This window comes from Rhipicephalus microplus, chromosome X, assembly GCF_043290135.1.
Source record: "Rhipicephalus microplus isolate Deutch F79 chromosome X, USDA_Rmic, whole genome shotgun sequence".
Lineage (NCBI taxonomy): Eukaryota > Metazoa > Arthropoda > Arachnida > Ixodida > Ixodidae > Rhipicephalus > Rhipicephalus microplus.
In genome coordinates, this window is record NC_134710.1 from 171,947,477 (window position 1) to 171,961,520 (window position 14,044).

The 14,044-nt window shown below is 43.4% G+C and overlaps 1 protein-coding gene across 2 annotated transcripts in view; it reads right to left on the reverse strand.

Annotated features, from left to right (window-relative positions):
- LOC119176941 (BBSome complex member BBS4) overlaps positions 1-14,044 on the reverse strand; it is a 67,056-nt gene that overhangs the window by 462 nt on the left and 52,550 nt on the right. For both annotated transcript variants that reach the window (XM_075878209.1, XM_037428280.2), the window contains exons 8-12: positions 12,727-12,781; positions 6,722-6,943; positions 3,662-3,833; positions 1,828-1,897; positions 1,045-1,183 (exon numbers count right to left, since the gene is read on the reverse strand). In XM_075878209.1, the coding sequence (XP_075734324.1) occupies positions 1,045-1,183; positions 1,828-1,897; positions 3,662-3,833; positions 6,722-6,943; positions 12,727-12,781 (658 nt within the window). The remainder of the gene's footprint in view (positions 1-1,044; positions 1,184-1,827; positions 1,898-3,661; positions 3,834-6,721; positions 6,944-12,726; positions 12,782-14,044) is intronic.

Genomic DNA, 14,044 nt, shown 5'->3' on the forward strand with positions numbered 1-14,044 from the left:
CAGGCATAGGCGTGACACCACGGGGGGGGGGGGGGGGGGGGGGGATTGATTGATTGATTGATTGATATGTGGGGTTTAACGTCCCAAAACCACTATATGATTATGAGAAACGCCGTAGTGGAGGGCTCCGGAAATTTAGACCACCTGGGGTTCTTTAACATGCACCCAAATCTGCGCACACGGGCCTACAACATTTCCGCCTCCATCGGAAATGCAGCCGCCGCAGCCGGGATTCGAACCCGCGCCCTGCGGGTCAGCAGCCGAGTACCTTAGCCACTAGACCACCGCGGCGGGGCAGGGGGGGTGGGGGGGAGTCGGTCGGTTTGAATGTGGTCACCCAAGAGGGGAGGGGGAGCAGTAGCCTCATACTTATACATAATAGTGAGGGGGGCGCTGCGACAAATCTTCGCCCCCACAGGGACTGCGGGAATGGTTACGTCAAAATTTTATAACGAGTAAACGCTGCCGGCGGGCATTCGACAAGAATAAACCGGACGTTGTCACGATCATTGACTCCACCTCATCCGTTGCCCTGCCCGCTAAAAGCGATGACAACTCTGGTCTATATCGGTTACACATTTTTAGCCATTTATAAGAAGATTCAGGGGCAATAACAACTCGAATCTGTTCTTCCAGGAGTGACTTGCATTTGCCCAAGCTATTGCCTTTTCTAGCTTGCCCCACGCTCATTCATGTTCCAACATTCACCTTTGTACACTCGATGTTGCACGGCTCACACAATAAAACTACATTCTTCATCAAGCGATGTTCAACCTATTTCGTCAAGACAGCCTCTCTGAACTCTGTGTAATTCTCACGACAATGAAAAAAAACAATTTTTTTTTAACTGAGCCGCGCTGTACCAAATATTTGCCTCGATCGACGCTGAATCAGCTCTGAACAGCCACAGTAAGGAAGGTAAGTCGTTATGAAATGCGCGTGGACCTTTTATAACAGAATGACGTAACATAAGTGTGTATGTGCACAAGGAAGCATGCGAGCGCGTGGCAGTCAAATATGGCATGCACGAGAAGCCGCACTCACCGCCGCGTCAATTTCGATTCCCGAGGCCTGCTGCTGCTTGAGGCACCGCTCTTCGAACTTTCCGAGCAGCCTGGTCGCCGCCTTATGATCGCCCAAGTCATGCATCAAGACGGCGTAATTCAGGCACACCAGAGGGTCCCTGCGTGGCAAGCAGAATGGACGAGGCCAAACCATGACTGCAAGGTCGAGAGATGGGGTGCACACGGAAAGACGAAAATTGCACAGCTCGTTCGGCAGAGGTGGCGTATTTCGCTATTTCGGGTGTTGGCTGATGCGTGCACAAAATATAAAAAAAAATATATTGCCGGTAACCGACAGGCCGAGCTGCTGGAAATGACGGTGTCTTACGCAATTATAATCGTCACGGTGCATTGGTATGGCCTTTCGCGTTACGCACGCTATTTATTTATTAACTTCATAAAAATTAAAATAATCATATCTAAACCTCGGCATTTCATGATTTGATGGAAGTTTCTTTTTTGTCGTTCTGTGACTTAAAATACAGTGCCAGTTGTGATGCATGACTTTGTTTCTTCGTCAACCATTTGAGACCCACACACACACACCGATGAGTAGCGGGATTCTTGCTAATCTATGTGTTAGCTAGTTACCTTAATAATAATACTGAAACTTCGTTGTGCACAATCATGCACGACAGTTTGCTGTCGCTAATAGGCTGCGAACTTTCATAGAAGAAACCTACAGCAAACCTATAGCATTGTACAGGACAACGTGCATTCATGATTGGCGCAGACTCCCCGATGTAAGTCGCAGCTCACGTACTCGTCCAAAGTCATGGCCCTCTCGTACGCTCGTTTCGCGTTGTCCGGGTCCTGAAGGTTCCGCAACGCAACTGGAAGCACAATAGCATGGCAGTTAGAAACAATACCTTAAAAGAAAAATAATCGACAACTTAACCGACGCATGCGACTGCATAGTTGACAATGACAACAGAACCCGATCAATTCAATGGGAGAACAGTTTTGATTATCCTGTATAGTACCACAAACAATTTCTTGCGACAGCACTTGCGTGCGATCTGCGTCTATCATGCAATTTAATGAGAGAAAGCTAATTGAACCATTGCTTTCGAAGATAGCAAGCTAAGCATGACTACTAGTGTTACTAGTCGACATTGGGAACTATTACACAACCAGCTGTTACCCAATGACGTCGACTCAATGAACGGATGTCACGGGATGGTGGGATGAAGTGACATTCTAACTTTGTAAAAACCTTATCGCAAATGCTATCATACAGGTTATGGTGTGATAGTATATCGTAATGGATTATTTGTTATGCAAAAGTCAACGTCCACATTACAGTTTATTTTTAATACTAAGATATCGGCTTTCATTCCAACAAGAACAGCTTACAAGTTTGCAGCATGAATCACAATTGCAGCTATGATAGTCCTGTCACTTTAAAAAAAGATCTACAGCAACAGGCTTTGGTGAAGACATTATTAAACTTTCAAAAGCGGACCATTGAAGCATGGTGCTGTGATAGCCTTTTTCCATTTTCTTGCTTGCGCTACTTTTACACAATTCAAAAGGATCTCAACCCAACCCCGCCCGTCATTTATGCGTACTGTTTTGTTTTTAAACCCTTTTGAAAACATTTACCGGAGCTGCTGCCAATAGGGCTGACAAAGCATGCATGGTGAGTCACTGAAGATACACGCAGACGCATGACGTGTTTTCTTGAACGGATGGATGGAGTCCGTTCAGGAGCACGTAGAAAAAAGCACAAGTTGCGGAGAAGAAAACAAAAATCGTGCCCTGCGTGGATGCGCATTCACTTTCCGAGCGCTGAAGCGTGGAAACTTGAGCAAGTTGGTAGGACATAACTGAGCATACGAACAGCGCGACCTAGAAGTAGTTACAGCGTAACTACGAAAGCAATAAACAAGGACATAAAAGATCGCTGACTTTCAGCAGTGGCTTAATAGCGAAGTGGTGTAAATATATAGGTGAAAAAAAGAGAATGGACATGCGTACAAGGGTGCAGTTAACAACCACTGCGATAAAATGTCGACAAACCTCTTGTCAGTTGTTGTTTGAGCTGGAACCCTGTACACAGCTTGAAAATGATCGAAATACACAATCTCTTTTTGCAATAGCGCAATTAAGCTGTTAATAATAGCACAGATAGCTTCTTCCGACCCCGCTAAAGTGTTTTTTTAATTTATTTTGATTACAACTTTAAGAGAAAAAAAACACCTTCAAGATTCACTTTAACTTTAAACACTTTATACAAGTTATCTGTCCAGATAAACTTCATTTACATAATCAGAAAGTCGTAGAAGTAAGTTGGCTTTGATATACTGCCTAATAGCTATCACCCCTCCACGTCAGAGGGCGTCCACCGTCATCCAAATGGTTCCGCAAATGTAATTACTTCACGGGGTGACATTTGCTAATAATTATTGTGGTACATTGAAATGTATACAAGCACGGAACAAGACCTATATGACGATGACATTCAACTTTCCGTCTTAATAACGTGTCGTCAGGTTTGTAACTATAGGGTTCGTTGGCTGCAGTGGTGCACCTAAATGATGGTATAAGTACTGTGCCATGTTACAGGAAAAGATATATATGTGGTATTAGCTTACTGGCGAGCAGCATGAAGAGCTGTCCGTTGCGTGGATTGAAGTGAACGGCGGCATTGAAGAAATGGTAGGCCGAGGCGTACTGCTCCATGGTCAGGTGCACCAGACCGAGGTTGTGCAGGATCTGCCAGTCCATGGGGTTCAGGTAGTTGGCTCTCTTCAGGCAGCTGATGGCCTGCAATACGCACCATCATCGCCAACTTTTCTTTTAGCTCAATTTGTGCTGAGAGCTGTTGCTTTCCAATTAAGGTGAAAGTCGACTGCTTTTCGGCGGAAGCGAAACGCGTGAGGTCCGTGTATACTGTGCAATATCAGTGCACATTAAGTAACACCAAATGCTTGTGGTTCCCTCCCATATAACAATCACATCCTTGGTTTGGCACATAAAACCCCATATATTGCTGCTTCGCAGATATATAGCGTATGCGTGTGTGCAGGGGGGGGGGGGCGGAGGTTCTTTGGGGGAGATCAGTAGAAAGAATGAAAGAAGGAATGCTGCTCCATTTAGTTTCCACAGTTATTGTCTAAAGTGCGCTAGTAATTATCTAGTAATTATTTTTTTGAAAAATAATTGACGCCTGCTATAATTCCTGAGGACTGGAGGAAGGTAAGAATCGTACCAGTGCTAAAGGGTGACTCCGCATTACTGTGAAACTATAGACCGATATCTTTAATTGCATCTTGCTGTAAGCTCCTTGAAGATATTATTGCCACTTACATTACGAATTTTTTCTAGCGATAACCGTGTACTGTTTCAATTTCAGCAATGTTTTAAGAAACGTCTTTCTACAGTAACTCCAATAACCACAGTCTTCTATAATTTTGCCTCTATTTTAGATAAATCAGGCCAGGTAGACGTAATATTTTTAGATTTTAGAAAGGAATTTGATCTCATTAGCCATGCAAAACTAATTTTAAAGTTAAAACCAGAGGACTACCTGAGTTCATCGTTGCTTGGGTTTCAGCCTACCCTAAAAACCATACACAATTTGTAAGTATTGACAATCATTTTTCACGCCACTTGCCTGTTAACTCAGGACTTTCACAAGGAAGCATAAAAGGCCTGCTTTTATTTCTCATGTACATGAACGACATCGTCCAGGTCATTATTGAACCAGTTTTTCGCAGATTATTGCTTGCTTTTTAATGAAATGAAATGTTCGGACGATCAAGCCTTGCTGAATACTAACCTGCAGAACATACATATGTGGTGTCAAGAGCGGGAAATGCAACTTTGGGATAACAAAACTGTTTTCATGAATATGCGTAGAAAGAAAAACATTTTACATTTTTCATATAGTCTCCCTTCAGAACGGCTAACGAAGGTCCCTCTCTACAAATCCCTCGGCGTCACAATAACTAGTACACTCAGTTGGAACACCCATATTTCGAACATGTGTTCATCCGCCTTCCATAAGCTATGCTTATTGCGACATAAGTTAAAGCACCCACCAACTGATGTCAAACTTCTCGCATATTCATTCAGAATAAGACCCAAGCTGAAATACGTACCCATTGTCTGGGCCCTCATACGAAACAGAATGTCGAAGCATTGACGATTATTCAACAAAAATTAGTTAGATTTATTTATTTCAAATACCGCAAAACAGACTCTCCTACTAAACTAATGAATGTTACGACATAACATCATTGCAATTACGAAGAGAAATTGACAAATTAAAATTTCTGTTTCATTTGAAGAATCGTCTATTGCTACTTCCCTCTCAGCCCTACGTGACACCATTGGCGTCACAAACTACAAGGCATCGACATTAATGAGTCACTAACCCCATACAGCACCAAAACTAACTTATTCAAGTTTTCATATTTCCGAATATAATTAACAAATGCAACTCGCGGCCAATATCACGAGTGCATAGTATAAAAGCAATCAAAGGTCTTCAGGATTGATGTTCGGCTATGTTAATAATGATCCTTCGTTATGTAAATACTGCTTTAATAATGTTCTGTGTATATTACTCAAATGTGCCTTTGTTGTGTGAATATTGCATATTGCTTCCTCACTTTTTGAGATGTTTAAGGTGTTATTATTTTTAGCTATGCTGCACAAATTAGACACTGTCTTTCATCTGTTCTTTTTTCTTTCAATGCACTGTGTGTAAATGTCTAGCCTTTACGAGTACGCTTCTGCCCCTCTGGCTAGGGCCCAAGATGGGCCTTCAGTATCTGTAAAATAAATAAAAAATAAATATTATCACCGAGAATGCCGAAAATTTGTAGATGGTGACATGCGCAATGTTTGTCGTAAACCGCTAAGTGCCCCCTCCCCCCCTAAGCGCGATTAGCGTCGAGTGGCGTCCTTTTATTCCACGTGCAAACAGAAAGGAAATGCAATCGTTCTTCGCCTGCAGTATAACCATGACAAATGCAAGTGTGTAATATCCGCATGCGTAATAACTTCACGTGGTGAAATTTGCAAAATTATACGGACGTTATTGAGGCATTTTGAAATGTAGAAACGCGGAATAATATTTGGGAATCAAACGAAAAAGATTCCGACTTTATGGTAGTTTCTATACAGCTGCTTATTCCGAGGTATAATTGTTTAGACGCACCGAAATTCTCATCGCCAGATGGGAAGTCACGTATACTCAATTTGTTATGATTTATGTCACATCCACAATGCTAAACACAACATGATAATGGGCACTTCATGCAGCGAGTAACAATCGTACTCTGTAAGGTCTCGATTTAACGTTCATCCAATTCACTCGACCGAGTTGAGCACAGCCCCTGCGCTGGGCTGAAAATTACGCTACGTTTCTCAACAATAGCTTCGTATCAACGCTCAGGACCTGTGAACACGCTTTTCCGAAGGCAGCGTCCCCATCCACTTTCTAGAATCGCGCTGGAGTGTGGAGTTCAAGAAAATGCCAGCAAGCGAACATTTAAATGATAAAATTGTCAAGATATCCCCTTTTTTTTTCTCTCTTTTTCCTGTCCATAAAGCTCGCAATAAGATGCATCATTTTTCATGGTTATACTGCCGATAAATATGAAACCAGCAGAATAATACTTAAAGAATTGTCACGGGTATCTTACCGCGACGTACTTTTTCTTGCCAAAGAAACACATGCCGACGTTATTCCACAGAGCGGGGCTTTCATCTGGCGCCGAGGCGATGGCGCGATACTTCGTCAGCGCCACGTCGTAGTCTCCGTACGTCTGCATGATGCTTCCAGCCGCTAGCACGGCGGGTCCGTAGCTGGGGTTGCTGGCCAGCGCCGCACCCAGACGCTCGAACGCCTTCGGATACATGTTGCACTGCGCAGAGCGTCACCCACCGCTGGTGGTCAGAGCAAGCTGCAGTAGGCACGCTTCATTATAGGCTCTCCATACCTCCTCGGATAAGCCGAAACGTCGTTGTAAATAATAAAGGTGAACCTAGTTTCATATACGACCGCAAAAACAGCGACATCAACGTCGTAGTAAACAATAGGAGCTGCTGATAGTGCTTAATAAAAGCCAGAGAAGCACTGCTACCCCCTCTCCCACGAGGCATTAGTGGCTTGGGTATTCCATTGCTAAGCCCAAGGAAGTGGGTTCAATCAGGTGGCCGTGTTTCGGTGGCCGCATTCGGTGGCCGCATTTTGATGTTAGTGAAAGGAAAAGAACACCTGTGTGCTTAGGTAAGGCGTAACTTATATCTTTAGCACGCAAAACACTTATATTTTTAAGAAACATTGCAAGAATTTTGTGCGTGTGACGAATCACACACTTTTTCACGCTATTATATTCCCGTGGAAAGCGAAGCAAACGAAGTCATTTATCGCCCTTTTGCTGGAATTCAAAATTCTGTTAGGACTAGCTATATTTGCAATAGGGTCCGATCAGATAGCAGTGCAAAAGGGCACCTCCTCTGTCTTATAGCAATCTGATTGATTGATTGATTGATTGATTGATTGATTGATTGATTGATTGATTGATTGATTGATTGATTGATTGATTGATTGATTGATTGATTGATTGATTGATTGATTGGTCGGTCGGTCGGTCGGTCGGTCGGTCGGTCGGTCGGTCGGTCGGTCGGTCGGTCGGTCGGTTGGTTGGTTGGTTGGTTGGTTGGTTGGTTGATTTGTGGGGTTTAACGTCCCAAAACCACTGCATGATTACGAGAGGCACCGTAGTGGAGGGCTCCGGAAATTTTGACCACCTGGGGTTCTTTAACGTGCACCCAAATCTGAGCACACGGGCCTACAACATTTTCGCCTCCATCGGAAAAGCCGCCACAGCCGGGATTTGATCCCGCGATTATATCATGCTGTGCTGCAGTGATCATGCCGAGGCATTTGTTCGTCTTTGTCCGGCGGGTACCTAAGAATAATTAACAGCCATTATTTAGCTGGCAAAGAGATAGTTCACACCGACCAAGAACGCATGCATGAATGTGGCCCATATTCTATTTCTTGGTAGATTCGGAGCAGATATGATAACTTCTTCATATTTTATTTCATATATATTAACACAACGCTGGTCAGCCAGTCAGTCAAAAAACCTTATTTGGGTCCTAAGAAACTAGGGAGTCGTATTTGCGGGTGGCACCCACGTTGGCGCCGGAAGGCTATGGTTTTCCGCCCGTTCACGGGTCTTTTTGAAAGCCCTTAGTTGTTTATCTAGATCGCCGCTTCTGAGGGCTTCCTCTCAGTCATCTAGTTTATATTAAAGAGGCATTTCGTAACGCCGAACATCGCCAGAGCATGTGCGCTAACGAGCAATACTCTTCATGTCAATCAGGGCAGTGCGGATTGATGTCCGGAGCAAAGCGACTGAATTTTCCTCTCGACGGAAAAGATCCCGTCTGTACATTTTTAGGGTGGAAGATTGAGGTCTATATTCAGCTTTGGTTGCGGGAGCGGGAATTTCCTGCACCCAAGCTGATAGTGTTTCCCTATTTTGTGAAACGGGAGTAATGGGTAGAAGTTATGCTCCCAACCAGGATTGTCTATAGCGTATCGGGACCATCGCAGAATGTCAGACCTCGCACTTGGTCATGAACTAGTTCACTCGGGTAGAGTTTGCTGCGATGGTGAAATCGAGTAATTCTGTACACGCGTTTTGGTGGCATCGTCACAACCACCGTCCAACCGCAACTCCCAACAATAGATTACAAATGAGCCGTTCGCATCCAAGACACCTGGTGAGAATGATTGCCACGAAACCTATTCTCGGTGCAGGATGAGTTGTACACTGATATCCACCCGATGGGAATGTTGGGGGAATGACTAAAGGCAGGCACATACAGGCGCTGTCTTTCACGCTATTTTACTATTCTTAATGACAAACCGAATAATTGATTAGATTGATTTGTGGGTTTTAAGGTCCCAAACCGATGATATGATTATGAGAGACGCCGTAGTGGAGGGCTCCGGAAATTTCGACCACCTGGGGTTCTTTAACGTGCACCCAAATCTGAGTACACGAGCCTACAAAATTTCCGCCTCCATCGGAAATGCAGCCGCCGCAGCCGGGATTTGATCCCGTGACATGCGGGTCAGCAGCCGAGTACCTTAGCCACTAGACCACCATGGTGGGGCAACAAATTGAATAGCTGAAGCGCCCAGTCTGGTATAGGTACACAAACTCAAACGTACACAAATGGGTGGGACAACCACTTTAGTGCCGGCTGCTACACTACGTTCTCGAGAAGTATACTTGCGCATTCGCTAGTATATGTTCCCTTGAAAATTTCCACAGCTACTAGCGAGCACGCGAGTATTGAATCATGATGCGTCTATTTTCCTCCTAAAGGGAGTGCTCTGTGCTGACAACGAGCCGTTCCTTCATTCCTTTTTAAAGCAATTCCGCAGGTTACCCTCATATTAGTTTTTCGTTTCAGCCCCATGCTGTGTGTCCTCTGAATTTGTTCTAATTTGCTCTTGCCCTCCGTTGCCGAAGTCACAGCGACATGCAGATTCACTGTGGACATTGGCAAGAGGGAATCCATAATCTACGGTTGACAAGTTACCAGAAGGAAAAAAGTGAATCCTCATAGTGTTTCGACCATTGCTACGCACACTTCGCCTGTTCGTCGGCAGGCTGAAAGCGCCCTACGCAGAGTCCGTACAACAGGTACTGGATGTTCTATCATGTCCAGTGCTTGCAAGCCTTCAGTATATAGGCACGCATGACTGGGCGGTCTACAGTGGAACGTGATCCACCTGAAATCCTGCATCGGCTAATATCAAACACAGCTGTGTAGTTTGAGCTCACGTGTACGTTTCTGTATGATTCCTTCTTTCAGACAGACAGACAGACAGACAGACAGACAGACAGACAGACAGACAGACAGACAGACAGACAGACAGACAGACAGACAGACAGACAGACAGACAGACAGACAGACAGACAGACAGACAGACAGGCAGGCAGACAGACAGATGAACTTTCTCTGTGTCCTGGCAAGAAAGTTTGTAAGAACTTACCGAAGGCAAGCGTAACAAAAACTTCAGCGTATACTATATTGCTATATGGTGACAAAAGCCTATAGTAAAGTAACCGTGGGTCAGATGTATATAATTGTAGCTCCGCACACACGCAATGAACGTGGTGATCGGGAGAGGGCTGAACATGGCGCTATGAGATAAACGACGTAAAATAGACGTTAACGTGGGAACATAGAAAGCGTAATATTTGGACACATTCAGTGTGCCTGCACCAAGAGGGCATTACGAACACAACAGCACACGTCCGCATCTCGGTAGCTCTCAGCAGAGAGGTCAAAGCACCCGAGGCTCATCCTGTACGTTTTTTTTTTTTTCTCAAGCAAAAGTGCGGTCGTGGGCTGCGTTCAGAACGTGACACCACATTTCCGCTTTGCCCTCCTAATCGATACGCAACACTCTCGCCCAGTAAAGCCCTGGCGAAGGATGGAACGGAAAACAGATAGAACGACGTGGGAGAATGAAATCTTGAAAGCTCATCGGTGTGAAGCAAATGATATCCAAAGAAAGAAAGAAAGAAAGAAAGAAAGAAAGAAAGAAAGAAAGAAAGAAAGAAAGAAAGAAAGAAAGAAAGAAAGAAAGAAAGAAAGAAAGAAAGAAAGAAAGAAAGAAAGAAAGAAAGAAAGAAAGAAAGAAAGAAAGAAAGAAGTATAAATGCAGAGCTCTTTGAGTAACTATCGTGACATAGTCCGCTTGCCTTACACCCATCTGTACTGGTTTCACGCACTTTTGTCGCATTTGTTTATCTCCACAGATTTCTGAGAGAACGCTCAACCATACTGCAAACACCACGAGTAAGGACGAATAATTGATGAAAGTCAGGAGTGCTGCTCACAGAATGAAGTTAATAATAATAATAATAATAATAATAATAATAATAATAATAATAATAATAATAATAATAATAATAATAATACCCAGCAAGTTACTTGCGAAATCTTCATTGGTAAACCAAAGTGCACAGACACCGCGTGACGTGCACGTTAACGTGGCCCAGGTGAAAATCACATCATTTTTTATCGGCACCCCAAGCATTTCAAATGATCACATACTAAGCCTGAATATGCATATCGGTGGGTATACTGTTAGCGAAACGATTACCGATATTGGGTTCTCATATTCTACAACATGGTTGTCCACGTAAAAGCAGCAGTGTGCGCTTTATATGCAACTCAGAAGACGGCTTGGAAGCGTTCGAATTCGCCCTTTTGGGGCTACCGTTGAAGCATTAGTGGCGAATGATTGCTTGATTGACTGTCCAGTGCTACAGGTAATGATTACGAAATGGCTACAAGATGGTATGAACGAAGCACATTGAAAACCTTATATTTAATTTTGTACATGCAGTGTCGACCAACTTCACGGAGAGGGGGGGGGGGGGACAAGAAGAGGAAAGCCACACGTTTACGGTAAAGAAATTGGTATAAATTGAAAGTGCATAGAAATTTGCAGGGGCACTACAGTCTCAACGCTGTGGGCTGGTATTTGTAGCGATGCATTTTCGTTTTTTTTTACGATTGGCCAGCGCTCATGCACACTAACGGTCTGTCTATGTATTCAACGGGATGAGCTAGTGGTCAGTGGTAGATATTAAGACTATCATATTTGAAATAAAAGGCAAACGCATCGCTACAAAATATTTGCACTGGACTGCAGGTTTTTACAGGCTTGTTATTACCTCAAATGGCTTTCTTTCTAATATTACTGCACTTCAAACAACTCACAGAAAGCATGCATGTGCACTCGCTACGTGGTCATCACAGAAAGAAAGTCCTTAAGTTAAGTTAAACATCTAACGACAGGATACGGATTCGAATGTACGAGTGTGTTCAAGCCGCAGAACCGTGTGATCCTCAAACTTCAAGCTTAATTCTAGAGCTATGCAATCTTCGAAATTCTAACACCAGATCGACGGTCCTATTCGATCCTATCTTCAATTCGAGTACACTCTAAAAAAAGAGCGAGTAACAAGGGTGTCTTTTTGTCCCACAACAATAATCGTCATCTATATTGCGTTCCATCCTTGCGCTATCGCCCCGGGCCCGGTACACTCCGGTCACGATCGACATACCCATTATCAGGGTTACATTGCATTCCCGATAGGAAAGTGGCCAGCGCCGAGTTTTCAAGAAAGGAAGCGCACGCAAGCCTGATGACGATTATTGTTGTGGGACAAAAAGACACCCTTTTTACTCGATATTTTGTTAGAGTGTAGCCACTATTCGTGAGTATGAATGCATTTCGAATAAGTAACGACTGTATTCTTCACCAAAATAAACACTAAATTGGTACAAAAGTACGAAAATTTTTCATCCCGTTCCGCGTTCATATCAAAGTAGCATATAAAACCTCACGCGGTACAGAAGCTGTATGTGCCTTGTGTACTGCGTAAGGTTTTATCTTTGAAAGTGTACGTTGTATCAATTTATGGAAGGATCGTTCTTATTAGCTGAAACACTCTGTTCATGCATGCGATTATGTGTGCGTACAGAGTGTGGATGCTCTCTTTGATGCTAAAATTCTGAATACGCGTATTAGGATGTGAACACACACAATTAAGCGTAGCGCGCGAAAATGAAAAGCGCTCGAAGATACACCACACCTCACCTGCATGTACAATAATCCGAGCTTCGTGTTCAGCTCAGCGCTCTCGGGACTGTTCCTGAGGAGAAGGAAAAATGCGCAAATTAGGCTCAACCAATAATATCCACGAGCTAGCAACGCTTAATGTTGTCCACTTTCATGGGCAAGCAGGCTGTCCGCTCAGATTAGTTTTTATATACACATAATGCATAATGATGCAATACGCATAATGCATCACTATACCGTTATGGGGTTTCACAAACAGGTATAGAGTAAAAGCTCATTAATTCAAACTCGTTCAGGGGCTATATCACACTGTTCGAATTAAGCTTGGTTCGAACCAATGGGGTGATCAAATCCCGTCCATGGTGGCCGCATTTTCGATTGAGGCTAAAATAATTTAGGCTTGTGTGCTTAGATTTAGGGGCACGTTAAAGAACCCCAGGGGGTCATAATTCCCGGAGGCCGCTCCACTACGGCATCTCTCGCAATCATATCGTCGTGGTTTTGGCACTGTAAACCATTATTATTATTATTATTATTATTATTATTATTATTATTATTATTATTATTATTATTATTATTATTATTATTATTATTATTATTATTATTATTATTATTATTATTATTATTATTATTATTATTATTATTATTATTGTTGTTGTTGAAATAATGGGTGGGTGCCAGAATGCACGGACATCGCACCACACTGCTCTGCACGGACCCAAAGAAGCCAACTCTGGCTTTGGTGTTATCGCGAATTAGATGATGATATACATTATTGGCAAGTGATTTCGTTAATTAAGCTCATGGAGCTCTAACACTAATCAAAATTCATTGGTCAGTCAGTGATACGCCCGTTACGGAAGAAATAGAGCAATCAAAATTAAAAGCAATCAGGCGTTTGCATTTGCTCGCGCTTCTTCTGTCGCGACTGCGCTAGTATCGTTTGCAGCTTGACCGAGAGCTCCAGCACAGCGTCCGAATATTCATCTGTCGAGAAGTGCTGCTATTGCGTTGTTTGAATCGCTAGTCAATTTGATTTGGTTTGGTTGTGCAACATATTGTGGTCACCTTGGGCTGGCTTGCGTGAGGAGAGATGAAAGCCAGTGGGCTCCTGCAGATCGAATCAACCACTGTAGATACCGACGCGTTCGAACTATTGAAGTGTTGTCCCATAGAAATACACACAGCTGTGCCAAGAACAGGTATTCAGTTCAAGCTAACTGTGAGTTCTAATTGACAGAGTGTCAACTACCAAGATTTTAGTGCATCAAAACAAGAAAAAAAATAACTCCTTCCTAGAAAACAAACGCGTTGAAATGCTGCAAACATCTATCCG